The sequence below is a fragment of the Oncorhynchus masou genome, chromosome 23, assembly GCF_036934945.1.
Source record: "Oncorhynchus masou masou isolate Uvic2021 chromosome 23, UVic_Omas_1.1, whole genome shotgun sequence".
Taxonomy (NCBI): domain Eukaryota; kingdom Metazoa; phylum Chordata; class Actinopteri; order Salmoniformes; family Salmonidae; genus Oncorhynchus; species Oncorhynchus masou.
Window position 1 is genome coordinate 11,546,974 of NC_088234.1, and position 13,862 is coordinate 11,560,835.

At 50.2% G+C, this 13,862-nt stretch overlaps 1 protein-coding gene across 1 annotated transcript; it reads right to left on the reverse strand.

The window, feature by feature from the left end:
- Positions 1 to 1,889: 1,889 nt before the first annotated feature.
- On the reverse strand, positions 1,890 to 12,118 carry LOC135511245 (uncharacterized). Its single transcript, XM_064932870.1, has 3 exons — positions 11,999 to 12,118; positions 11,674 to 11,912; positions 1,890 to 3,258 (listed from the first exon to the last, which is right to left on the reverse strand). The coding sequence occupies exons 1-3, from the start codon at positions 12,116 to 12,118 to the stop codon at positions 1,890 to 1,892; spliced, it is 1,728 nt and encodes a 575-aa protein (XP_064788942.1).
- Positions 12,119 to 13,862: the final 1,744 nt, after the last annotated feature.

Genomic DNA, 13,862 nt, shown 5'->3' on the forward strand with positions numbered 1-13,862 from the left:
AGTAGCCCATGGCAACAAGCAGTAGCAGCAGCAGTCAGCTTTAGTCCTATTCAACTGAAATGTATCTTCGTAGGTAGCTGTCTCTCACGACTGAATAGCCCAATTATGTTTCTCTGTTATATGTCAACAATATTAACATAATGACACTTGATTGATTGATACACTATTGAAGAGAATTACACGTCTGACATATTAACACTTGAAATTTCTCCATTAAATCTTTATTTAATTGAAGTGTCAAAAGCAGTCTGTGATGCAGTTTGGTATAGGCAGGTAGAACAGTGTTGGATGTAAAAGCTCTAGCGATCATGTCATTTGTGTCAAAGCTTTCTATCGTCTGTTTAACATCAAATCTTTCTATTTGGCTGAAAACATCTAGTCCAATCAGTCCGTGATATCCTAACTTCAGACTGCCAGCTTTGATTATAACACCACTCATGTACCCTCATGAACGGGCATAGTCAAGAACCCTCGGGTAGCTTACTTGAGGTTTGCCTCAATAGATCTACTCAGGAAGAGGGGCGCTACAAATGTAGGATCTTAATTTGACCTATATTGTTGCAGAAAAATAATCCTGCAGAAACAGGATTTGAACATTTAGTCCATAATGTTGCTTGATTGGCAGTTAGGCTATTAGCTGTCCAAAAATAGGCTACATGGATAGTGTAATACTGTCAATATGACCGTGTTAGTGAGGGAACCTCAAATAATTTATGAAAATCACGAAGCTCATCTGCATTTCCTGTGGTGCAGTTAAATTCTCAGTAAGAAAGGAGTGATCAAATTAAGATCCTACATCTGTAAATGTCACAGAGTGCATTAATGAACCCAACAGAGAGAGCCTCAATATGTACTGACAACAAAATATGCTGTGGCTTTTAAACCCCCCCCCCCCCCAAAAAAAAACAACTGTCAAACTGAAAACTCTATCTCAGGCTCCTAAAACACTTGTTTCCAACTAACACCATTTCGATACCATTTATATTTTCTTTACAGAAGCATAGCCGCACTCCCTATTTTCAGTTTTCTTGATGTGTCTAGGAAGGAGGGGCACCAGATGTCACAATGCCCATTTAATCACACCTCACTGGACAGAGCCTCCGACTCAGGGCCAATCACAATGGACTGTCAGCAGCCGACTCCGACCTATTGCACCACGCACATGTAGACACTCACAGATATTCCCACGCCTGGAGCCAGGAGTAGGAGGCAGAACTGGGTTGGAATATGTAGTGATCTGTGTCAGAGGGAGTGAGCTGTCGTCGCTGTTATCGAGGACGGGGGGGGAGGAAGCTCTATGTTTTTGTTGAAAGATCGAGAGAAGGGGGATGGTGAGGGGTGAGAGAGAGAGAGAGAGAAAGAGAGAGAGAGATTTTCTTCAACTTTTTTAGTTTATATTTAGGCTACAATCAAGGAGCACAAAAAATTCTACCGATATCGCACTTTAAAAATCCTAATGGTAATCATAATGCTTGATTAGACTATATTTTTTGACTTTCCACCCTGTGTCCCACCCGCACCCCTCTCCCTGTAGAGCGTTTTGAAGTATAGGCTATTGAAGAACAGCAGTATACTATTCACGGCTGCTCTTTCACGGTCCGGTCCGCACGCCACTGTCTCCCGCTGTCTAGCCCACCGGCTCATCCATCTCCCATGTCTCAGGTCTACCTCTTCTTCTTCGGTGGTGTTTTAGGTCGGACGACATTCACAGGAAAACAGAAAACCACATACTTGATGGGGAAAACGTATCTTACTCCTCACAGCTAAAATAGTTGACGAAACAAATCAAAAACAGTCCCCCACTTCTTCCGTCCTTCAAAAGATCCATATCTCCCCACTAGGGCTCTGTAGCTCTGGGGCCTGAGAGGGTATTTTGGCTCATGTGGGGTCTAAAAGGGGCTTATCTCCCTCAGTTCAAACTTTATCCCCCTCAGTTTAAACTTTATCTCCCTCAGTTTAAACTGCGGTGTGGGAAGGGTACAGGGCTGGGTGTGGGAAGGGTACAGGGCTGCGGTGTGGGAAGGGTACAGGGCTGCGGTGTGGGAAGGGTACAGGGCTGGGTGTGGGAAGGGTACAGGGCTGCGGTGTGGGAAGGGTACAGGGCTGCGGTGTGGGAAGGGTACAGGGCTGCGGTGTGGGAAGGGGACAGGGCTGCGGTGTGGGAAGGGTACAGGGCTGGGTGTGGGAAGGGGACAGGGCTGGGTGTGGGAAGGGTACAGGGCTGCGGTGTGGGAAGGGGACAGGGCTGGGTGTGGGAAGGGTACAGGGCTGCGGTGTGGGAAGGGGACAGGGCTGCAGTGTGGGAAGGGTACAGGGCTGCGGTGTGGGAAGGGTACAGGGCTGGGTACAGGGAAGGGTACAGGGCTGCGGTGTGGGAAGGGTGCAGGGCTGCGGTGTGGGAAGGGTACAGGGCTGCAGTGTGGGAAGGGTACAGGGCTGCGGTGTGGGAAGGGTACAGGGCTGCGGTGTGGGAAGGGTACAGGGCTGGGTGTGGGAAGGGTACAGGGCTGCGGTGTGGGAAGGGTACAGGGCTGCGGTGTGGGAAGGGTACAGGGCTGCGGTGTGGGATGGGTACAGGGCTGGGTGTGGGAAGGGGACAGGGCTGGGTGTGGGAAGGGTACAGGGCTGCGGTGTGGGAAGGGTACAGGGCTGCGGTGTGGGAAGGGGACAGGGCTGGGTGTGGGAAGGGGACAGGGCTGGGTGTGGGAAGGGTACAGGGCTGCGGTGTGGGAAGGGTACAGGGCTGTGGTGTGGGAAGGGTACAGGGCTGGGGTGTGGGAAGGGTACAGGGCTGGGTGTGGGAAGGGTACAGGGCTGCGGTGTGGGAAGGGTACAGGGCTGCGGTGTGGGAAGGGTGCAGGGCTGGGTGTGGGAAGGGTACAGGGCTGGGTGTGGGAAGGGTGCAGGGCTGGGTGTGGGAAGGGTACAGGGCTGGGTGTGGGAAGGGTACAGGGCTGGGTACAGGGAAGGGTACAGGGCTGGGTGTGGGAAGGGTACAGGGCTGGGTGTGGGAAGGGGACAGGGCTGGGTGTGGGAAGGGTACAGGGCTGGGTGTGGGAAGGGTACAGGGCTGGGTGTGGGAAGGGTACAGGGCTGCGGTGTGGGAAGGGTACAGGCCTGCGGTGTGGGAAGGGTACAGGGCTGGGTGTGGGAAGGGTACAGGGCTGCGGTGTGGGAAGGGTACAGGGCTGAGTGTGGGAAGGGTACAGGGCTGGGTGTGGGAAGGGTGCAGGGCTGCGGTGTGGGAAGGGTACAGGGCTGCGGTGTGGGAAGGGTGCAGGCCTCCAAATAAAACGTACCTCCTTGCCCGTCCAAATAAAATATTTAAATATTGATCATTTATTTGACCGAGAAACAGCGCCCCTCTGTAGACAGAAAGACGCATCGATCGCAGTTAAAGCATCCGAGTGACCGAAACAGCGCCCCTCTGTCTCAGAAACTGAAGACCATGTATCTGATGCTGTCTGGACGAAAAGAGCATGGCATGTCATATTATTTCTGGCCAGACAGCATCAGATACATGGTCTACGTATTCTGAGACAGAGGGGCGCTGTTTCGCTCAATCGGATGCTTTCTCCGGTGAGGGCTCATTATCGCCAAAATCTGTACAGAATACGAAAGGGTTTTGCCTGCCCAAATTGTTACTTTGGCATTAATATGTGTCACATATCAGTTTGCAAACAACACGCCCCCATTCACATCGACAGGGCTGTATTGGAGCAGGTTGAGAGCTTCGAGTTCCTTGGTTTCCACATTACCAACCAACTTTAATGGTCCAAACACACAAAGACAGATGTGAAGAGGAGCACGACAAAACCTATTCCCCCTCAGGAGACAGAAAAGACTTGGCCTGGGTCCCCAGATCCTCTAAAAGTCATACAGCTGCACCATTGAGAGCATCCTGACCGATGACATCACCGCCTGGTATGGCAACAGCTCAGCATCTGACCGTAAAGAGCTACAGAGGGGAGTGAGGGTAGTGTGTATGGCCCAGTACATCACTGGGGCTAAGCTCCCTGACACCTATATAATAGGCAGAGGCAGAGGAAGGCCCAAAAAAGGATTCTACATGGATCTTAAAAGGGTTCTACCTGGAACCAAAAATGGTTCTCATATGGGGACAGCCAAAGAACCCTTTTGGAATCCTTTTCTCTAAGTGTGCGTGTGCGTGTGTGTGTGTGTGTGTGTGTGTGTGTGTGTGTGTGTGTGTGTGTGTGTGTGTGTGTGTGTGTGTGTGTGTGTGTGTGTGTGAGGTAGTTTTGAATTGCAGAGTGATGCTAACAGTTCTGTCTGCTACCTGTTCTGTCTGCTAACTGTTCTGTCTGCTAACTATTCTGTCTGCTACCTGTTCTGTCTGCTACCTGTTCTGTCTGCTACCTGTTCTGTCTGCTACCTGTTCTGTCTGCTAACTGTTCTGTCTGCTACCTGTTCTGTCTGCTACCTGTTCTGTCTGCTACCTGTTCTGTCTGCTAACTGTTCTGTCTGCTACCTGTTCTGTCTGCTACCTGTTCTGTCTGCTACCTGTTCTGTCTGCTACCTGTTCTGTCTGCTAACTGTTCTGTCTGCTAACTGTTCTGTCTGCTAACTGTTCTGTCTGCTAACTGTTCTGTCTGCTAACTGTTCTGTCTGCTAACTGTTCTGTCTGCTAACTATTCTGTCTGCTAACTATTCTGTCTGCTAACTGTTCTGTCTGCTAACTGTTCTGTCTGCTAACTGTTCTGTCTGCTAACTGTTCTGTCTGCTAACTATTCTGTCTGCTAACTATTCTGTCTGCTAACTGTTCTGTCTGCTACCGCACGGGAATCGGTAGCGAAGCGCCAAGTCATGGACCAAAAGGCTCCTTAACAGCTTCTATCCCCAAGCCATCAGACTGCTGAACAATTCATCAAATAGCCACCCGGACTATTTACATTGACCCTTGGGTATAGCTACATATCAGTTTCATCAGAGAAATAGATTATATTATGGTTTTCTTGGAAACCTAATGGTTTTCGTTGCCGTAAGTTAAACCGTATACGTTTTGGAGACGTGTTTATGGTAGAGTTGGCATTGCTTAAATGATCACGTGGTCGAATTTGATACACAGAAGTGCATTGTGGCACATCGCAAACATGTTGCTGAACTCGAGCGGCATGGTTTTTTATGTTTGAAGCAGGCCTGTATAGATCGGTCTGTTTATTTGGCAAGCCAGCTGTGCATGTCTGCATCTCACTGTCGTAGGCTGTGTTTTGGTTATTTGGATCAATAGCCTTTTCTGCATTCACTTAGGCAGTTTGTAATAGGGTTAATTTATTCATTACCAAAACGTCCCTGCTGTAGGCCGCTGTCCGTTGTGCTGATACAGCGCAGCAGAGATCGGCTTCAGATTTTAAAACTCAATGATCTCGGAGTCTCGGCATTTGAACTTTACGCAGATTGTGCTATGGCGTGATTAGAATTCAATATAATTCCCGCTGCAAAGAACCCGCCAACATGTACTCCCCTTTCCGATTTCAACTGCCCCCTTATTCACTTTATCTTTGGGCGGGGTCTGCTTGTGACAGCCTTTCATGTAACTCCTTTGCTGAGAAGTCCTCCCATCCCAGAAAACGCTCCACCACATCCATAATTATGTCTTTCTTTAGAGACTTTCCCTCCTCTCTGGCCGTGCCGTTGACCACCATAGCTGTAAAGAGTACAACGTCCAGTTTTCAACCAGTATATCGGCGTCCTGCTAATGAGAACCAACCCCTGCCGCCTGCAGTGAATGCCTGTCCACCACCATGGGCCTTTCATTAAGAGGTGTGGTATTACTCATGAACACCATTCATTAAGAGGTGTGGTATTACTCATGAACACCTTTCATTAAGAGGTGTGGTATTACTCATGAACACCTTTCATTAAGAGGTGTGGTATTACTCATGAACACCTTTCATTAAGAGGTGTGGTATTACTCATGAACACCTTTCATTAAGAGGTGTGGTATTACTCATGAACACCGTTCATTAAGAGGTGTGGTATTACTCATGAACACCGTTCATTAAGAGGTGTGGTATTACTCATGAACACCGTTCATTAAGAGGTGTGGTATTACTCATGAACACCTTTCATTAAGAGGTGTGGTATTACTCATGAACACCGTTCATTAAGAGGTGTGGTATTACTCATGAACACCGTTCATTAAGAGGTGTGGTATTACTCATGAACACCGTTCATTAAGAGGTGTGGTATTACTCATGAACACCGTTCATTAAGAGGTGTGGTATTACTCATGAACACCGTTCATTAAGAGGTGTGGTATTACTCATGAACACCGTTCATTAAGAGGTGTGGTATTACTCATGAACACCTTTCATTAAGAGGTGTGGTATTACTCATGAACACCGTTCATTAAGAGGTGTGGTATTACTCATGAACACCGTTCATTAAGAGGTGTGGTATTACTCATGAACACCGTTCATTAAGAGGTGTGGTATTACTCATGAACACCGTTCATTAAGAGGTGTGGTATTACTCATGAACACCTTTCATTAAGAGGTGTGGTATTACTCATGAACACCTTTCATGAAGAGGTGTGGTATTATTCGTGAACACCGTTCATTAAGAGGTGTGGTATTACTCATGAACACCGTTCATTAAGAGGTGTGGTATTACTCATGAACACCTTTCATTAAGAGGTGTGGTATTACTCATGAACACCGTTCATTAAGAGGTGTGGTATTATTCGTGAACACCCATCCTTGTGTACATCCACACAATTGTATTGTAAATCATACTATTGAATGCCCAATTACTCATTCATGTGCATTCATGCATGTGTGTGTGTCCTTGTGCGTTCATGCATGTGTGTGTGTGTGTCCTCGTGCGTTCATGCATGTGTGTGTGTGTCCTCGTGCATTCATGCATGTGTGTGTGTCCTTGTGCGTTCATGCATGTGTGTGTGTGTGTCCTCGTGCGTTCATGCATGTGTGTGTGTGTCCTCGTGCGTTCATGCATGTGTGTGTGTCCTTGTGCGTTCATGCATGTGTGTGTCCTCGTGCGTTCATGCATGTGTGTGTGTGAGTCCTCGTGCGTTCATGCATGTGTGTGTCCTCGTTCGTTCATGCATGTGTGTGTGTGTCCTCGTGCGTTCATGCATGTGTGTGTCCTCGTGCGTTCATGCATGTGTGTGTGTGTGTCCTCGTGCGTTCATGCATGTGTGTGTTCTCGTGCATTCATGCATGTGTGTGTGTGTGTCCTCGTGCGTTCATGCATGTGTGTGTGTGTCCTCGTGTGTTCATGCATGTGTGTGTCCTCGTGCGTTCATGCATGTGTGTGTCCTCGTGCGTTCATGCATGTGTGTGTGTGAGTCCTCGTGCGTTCATGCATGTGTGTGTCCTCGTTTGTTCATGCATGTGTGTGTGTGTCCTCGTTCATTCACGCATGTGTGTGTGCGTCCTCGTTCATTCATGCATGTGTGTGTGTGTCCTCGTTCATTCACGCATGTGTGTGTGTGTCCTCGTTCATTCATGCATGTGTGTGTGTGTCCTCGTTCATTCATGCATGTGTGTGTGTGTCCTCGTTCATTCACGCATGTGTGTGTGTGTGTCCTCGTTCATTCATGCATGTGTGTGTGTCCTCGTTCATTCATGCATGTGTGTGTGTGTCCTCGTTCATTCATGCATGTGTGTGTGTGTCCTCGTTCGTTCATGCATGTGTGTGTGTGTCCTCGTGCGTTCATGCATGTGTGTGTGTGTGTGTCCTCGTTCATTCATGCATGTGTGTGTGTGTGTGTCCTCGTGCGTTCATGCATGTGTGTGTGCTGTAGAATCATTGGAACAATGTCCTTCTATAATTATATCAGTGGAATCGTGGTTATTTTCCCTCCTCTAAAGCTGTGAGGGTGAAGACTATGGGAGAGAGGGGGGGGGTGAGAGAAAGGGAGTTAGAGGTCAGAGAGAGACTCTGGGTTCGAGCCCAGGCTCTGTCACAGCCGGACGCGACCGGGAGGTCCATGGGGCGACGTACAATTGGCCGAGCATCGTCCGGATTAGGGAGGGTTTGTCCGGGCAGGGATGTCCTTGTCCCATCGCGCTCTGGCGACTCCTGTGGCAGGCCGGGCCCAGTGCACGCTGACACGGTCGCCAGGTGTACTGTGTTTCCTCCGACACATTGGTGCTACTAACAATTGGATACCATGAATTTGGGGAGAAAAAGGGGGTAAAGAAAGAGGATAGAAAGGAAGAGAAAGTAGGGAGAGCAGAGAGAGATAGGGGGAGAGCAGAGAGAGATAGGGGGAGAGCAGAGAGAGATAGGGGGAGAGCAGAGAGAGGTAGGGGAGAGCAGAGAGAGGGGGAGAGCAGAGAGAGATAGGGGAGAGCAGAGAGAGGTAGGGGGAGAGCAGAGAGAGATAGGGGAGAGCAGAGAGAGATAGGGGGAGAGCAGAGAGAGATAGGGGGAGAGCAGAGAGAGATAGGGGGAGAGCAGAGAGAGATAGGGGGAGAGCAGAGAGAGATAGGGGGAGAGCAGAGAGAGGTAGGGGAGAGCAGAGAGAGATAGGGGGAGAGCAGAGAGAGATAGGGGAGAGCAGAGAGAGGTAGGGGGAGAGCAGAGAGAGATAGGGGGAGAGCAGAGAGAGGTAGGGGGAGAACAGAGAGAGATAGGGGAGAGCAGAGAGAGGTAGGGGGAGAGCAGAGAGAGATAGGGGGAGAGCAGAGAGAGATAGGGGAGAGCAGAGAGAGATAGGGGAGAGCAGAGAGAGATAGGGGGAGAGCAGAGAGAGATAGGGGAGAGCAGGGGAGAGCAGAGAGAGATAGGGGGAGAGCAGAGAGAGATAGGGGAGAGCAGAGAGAGGTAGGGGGAGAGCAGAGAGAGATAGGGGGAGAGCAGAGAGAGATAGGGGGAGAGCAGAGAGAGGTAGGGGAGAGCAGAGAGAGATAGGGGGAGAGCAGAGAGAGGTAGGGAGAGCAGAGAGAGATAGGGGGAGAGCAGAGAGAGCAGAGAGAGCAGAGAGAGAGGGGGGAGAGCAGAGAGAGAGCAGAGAGAGGTAGGGGAGAGCAGAGAGAGGTAGGGGAGAGCAGAGAGAGATAGGGGGAGAGCAGAGAGAGAAAGGGGGAGAGCAGAGAGAGATAGGGGGAGAGCAGAGAGAGATAGGGGGAGAGCAGAGAGAGATAGGGGGAGAGCAGAGAGAGATAGGGGAGAGCAGAGAGAGGTAGGGGAGAGCAGAGAGAGATAGGGGGAGAGCAGAGAGAGATAGGGGGAGAGCAGAGAGAGCAGAGAGAGAGGGGGGAGAGCAGAGAGAGGTAGGGGAGAGCAGAGAGAGATAGGGGGAGAGCAGAGAGAGATAGGGGAGAGAGCAGAGAGGTAGGGGAGAGCAGAGAGAGATAGGGGGAGAGCAGAGAGAGAAGAGAGAGAGCAGAGAGAGGGGGGGGAGAGCAAAGAGAGGGGGAGAGCAGAGAGAGATAGGGGAGAGCAGAGAGAGATAGGGGAGAGCAGACAGAGACAGGGGGAGAGCAGAGAGAGATAGGGGAGAGGGGGATAGCAGAGAGAGCAGAGAGAGAGGGGGGGAGAGCAGAGAGAGAGCAGAGAGAGAGGGGGAGAGCAGAGAGAGAGGGGGAGAGCAGAGAGAGAGGGGGAGAGCAGAGAGAGGGGGAGAGCAGAGAGAGAGGGGGAGAGAGCAGAGAGCAGAGGGGGAGAGCAGAGAGAGGGGGGAGAGCAGAACGAGAGGGGGAGAGCAGAGAGAGAGGGGGAGAGCAGAGAGAGAGGGGGAGAGCAGAGAGAGAGGGGGAGAGCAGAGAGATAGGGGGAGAGCAGAGAGATAGGGGAGAGCAGAGAGATAGGGGGAGAGCAGAGAGATAGGGGAGAGCAGAGAGAGAGGGGGAGAGCAGAGAGAGAGGGTGAGAGCAGAGAGAGACAGGGGAGAGCAGAGAGAGGCAGAAAGATAGAATGAGAAAAAGACAGAGTGAGAGAGAAAGAAAGAATGAGAGAAGAAAGGAAGAGAAAGGAGAGACGACGCGTTGGGGACAACACAAGCCAGAACAGCTTCAGTGCACCTTGGCATAGATTCTACAAGTGTCTGGAACTATATAGGAGGGATGCAACACACACACACACACACACACACACACACACACACACACACACACACACACACACACACACACACACACACACACACACACACACACACACACACACACACACACACACACACACCACTGTAGCATTGCTATAAAAGTGCTATTTGCAAAGGAAGTTAATTGTCTATACAGCATTTAGTTACTCAGGAAGTCCTGTTTAACTATACAAAAGTTAGAGACAGACACAGAGAAAGACAGAGAACACAGAGACAGAGACAGAGGAAACACAGAGACAGGGGCAACACAGAGACAGAGACAGGACAGAGGCAACACAGAGACAGAGACAGAACAGAGGCAACACAGAGACAGAGACAGAGGCAACACAGAGACAGAGGCAACACAGAGACAGAGACAGAGGCAACACAGAGACAGAGACAGGACAGAAGCAACACAGAGACAGAGGCAGGACAGAAGCAACACAGAGACAGAGACAGGACAGAAGCAACACAGAGACAGAGACAGGACAGAAGCAACACAGAGACAGAGACAGGACAGAGGCAACACAGAGACAGAGACAGAGGCAACACAGAGACAGAGACAGTACAGAGGCAACACAGAGACAGAGACAGGACAGAAGAAACACAGAGACAGAGACAGGACAGAGGAAACACAGAGACAGAGACAGGACAGAAGCAACACAGAGACAGAGACAGGACAGAAGCAAAACAGAGACAGAGACAGGACAGAGGCAACGCAGAGACAAGACAGAGGCAACACAGAGACAGGACAGAGGCAACACAGAGACAGGACAGAGGCAACACAGAGACAGAGACAGAGACAGGACAGAAGCAACACAGAGATAGAGACAGGACAGAGGCAACACAGAGACAGAGACAGGGCAGAGACAACACAGAGACAGAGACAGAGGAAACACAGAGACAGAGACAGGACAGAAGCAACACAGAGACAGGACAGAAGCAACACAGAGACAGAGACATGACAGAAGCAACACAGAGACAGAGACAGGACAGAGGCAACACAGAGACAGAGACAGGACAGAGGCAACACAGAGACAGAGACAGGACAGAAGCAACACAGAGACAGAGACAGGACAGAAGCAACACAGAGACAGAGACAGGACAGAGGAAACACAGAGACAGAGACAGGACAGAAGCAACACAGAGACAGAGACAGGACAGAAGCAACACAGAGACAGAGACAGGACAGAGGCAACACAAAGACAGGACAGAGGCAACACAGAGACAGGACAGAGGCAACACAGAGACAGAGACAGGACAGAAGCAACACAGAGACAGAGACAGGACAGAGGCAACACAGAGACAGACACAGGACAGAGGCAACACAGAGACAGAGACAGGGCAGAGACAGGGCAGAGACAACACAGAGACAGAGACAGAGACAGGACAGAGACAACAGTGAGACAGACAGGACAGAAGCAACACAGAGACAGAGACAGGACAGAGGCAACACAGAGACAGAGACAGGACAGAGGCAACACAGAGACATATGTACCACAGTGGGGTGCGGATGGGGGGGCATATGTACCACAGAGGGGTGCAGGTGTGGGGAGGGGCATATGAACCACAGTGGGGTGCGGATGGGGGGGCATATGTACCACAGAGGGGTGCAGGTGGGGGAGCATATGAACCACAGAGGGGAGCGGGTGGGGGGGCATTTGAACCACAGAGGGGTGCGAGTGTGGGGGGCATATGAACCACAGAGGGGAGCGGGTGGGGGGCATATGAACCACAGAGGGGAGCGGGTGGGGGGGCATATGAACCACAGAGGGGAGCGGGTGGGGGGGCATATGAACCACAGAGGGGAGCGGGTGGGGGGCATATGTACCACAGGGGGCTGCGGGTGGGGGGCATATGTACCACAGGGGGGTGCGGGTGGGGGGCATATGTACCACAGGGGGTGCAGTTGGGGGGGATATGTACCACATAGGGGTGCGGGTGGGGGGCATATGTACCACAGGGGGTGCGGGTGGGGGGCATATGTACCACAGGGGGCTGCGGGTGGGGGGCATATGTACCACAGGGGGTGCGGGTGGGGGGCATATGTACCACAGAGGGGTGCGGGTGGGGGGGGGGGCATGTGTGACCAGTTGGTTACGGTGTAGTTCTTTCAGCACCATGATTTGAACAGCGCTCAAATGGATTAAAATAGTCATCAAGACCTGTTACCTACAACTCATCGTCTTACTCATCACTTACTATTGGTTAATCAATGTCTCCCGATATCACATGACGATTTATTAGTATTTTACAGGACCAAATGTAATAGCATATAGGTCTACTGTAGCATAGTATGACTATAATATGTTACACCAAAAACACCTCAGTCATTTCTTATATGAAGCTGAATAGTACATTTTTCCCCTCACGCCGCCCAAACTCAGCACGACCTCCTAGGCAGGAGATTGATTCCAGACTGTATCACAGTGGTCTAAGGCACTGCATCTCAGTGCTTGAGGAGTCACTACAGACCCTGGTTTGATTCCAGACTGTATCACAGCGGTCTAAGGCACTGCATCTCAGTGCTTGAGGAGTCACTACAGACCCTGGTTTGATTCCAGACTGTATCACAGCGGTCTAAGGCACTGCATCTCAGTGCTTGAGGAGTCACTACAGACCCTGGTTTGATTCCAGTCTGTATCACAGCGGTCTAAGGCACTGCATCTCAGTGCTTGAGGAGTCACTACAGACCCTGGTTTGATTCCAGACTGTATCACAGCGGTCTAAGGCACTGCATCTCAGTGCTTGAGGCATCACTACAGACCCTGGTTTGATTCCAGACTGTATCACAGCGGTCTAAGGCACTGCATCTCAGTGCTTGAGGAGTCACTACAGACCCTGGTTTGATTCCAGACTGTATCACAGCGGTCTAAGGCACTGCATCTCAGTGCTTGAGGAGTCACTACAGACCCTGGTTTGATTCCAGACTGTATCACAGCGGTCTAAGGCACTGCATCTCAGTGCTTGAGGAGTCACTACAGACCCTGGTTTGATTCCAGACTGTATCACAGCGGTCTAAGGCACTGCATCTCAGTGCTTGAGGAGTCACTACAGATTACACTCCCTTTCAATAAACATAGTTTACATGTTGTTAGCAATCTAAGCCAACCCTGTCTGTTTTGCCCCATAGTTGTGCATGTCTCGCTTTTGTTGCTAAACAACCAAGCCTTTTATATGTATCAATCTTTTCCAGATAACAGTGGCATCGGAGACTGAAGTGTTTCTTTCTTTTAAAACCAATATGACTGAAGAGAAAGACCAGCTACAGACCAGCTACAACAACCTGACTAAAGAGAAAGACCAGCTACAGACCAGCTACAACAACCTGACTAAAGAGAAAGACCAGCTACAGACCAGCTACAACAACCTGACTAAAGAGAAAGACCAGCTACAGACCAGCTACAACAACCTGACTAAAGAGAAAGACCAGCTACAGACCAGCTACAACAACCTGACTAAAGAGAAAGACCAGCTGTCAGGGCAGAGTGAGCATCGCTTGGTGTTCCAGGGATTTAGCTTTTCTTTTCCTGGGTTCTTTTTCCTGGGTTCACATTCCTGGGTTCTTTTTCCTGGGTTCACATTCCTGGGTTCACATTCCTGTGTCCTTTTTCCTGGGTTCACATTCCTGGGTTCTTTTTCATGGGTTCACATTCCTGGGTTCACATTCCTGTGTCCTTTTTCCTGGGTTCACATTCCTGGGTCCTTTTTCCTGGGTTCACATTCCTGGGTTCTTTTTCCTTTATTGAATGGGTTTAATAATGGAATTATAGGGATTTAGTTGTTAGTT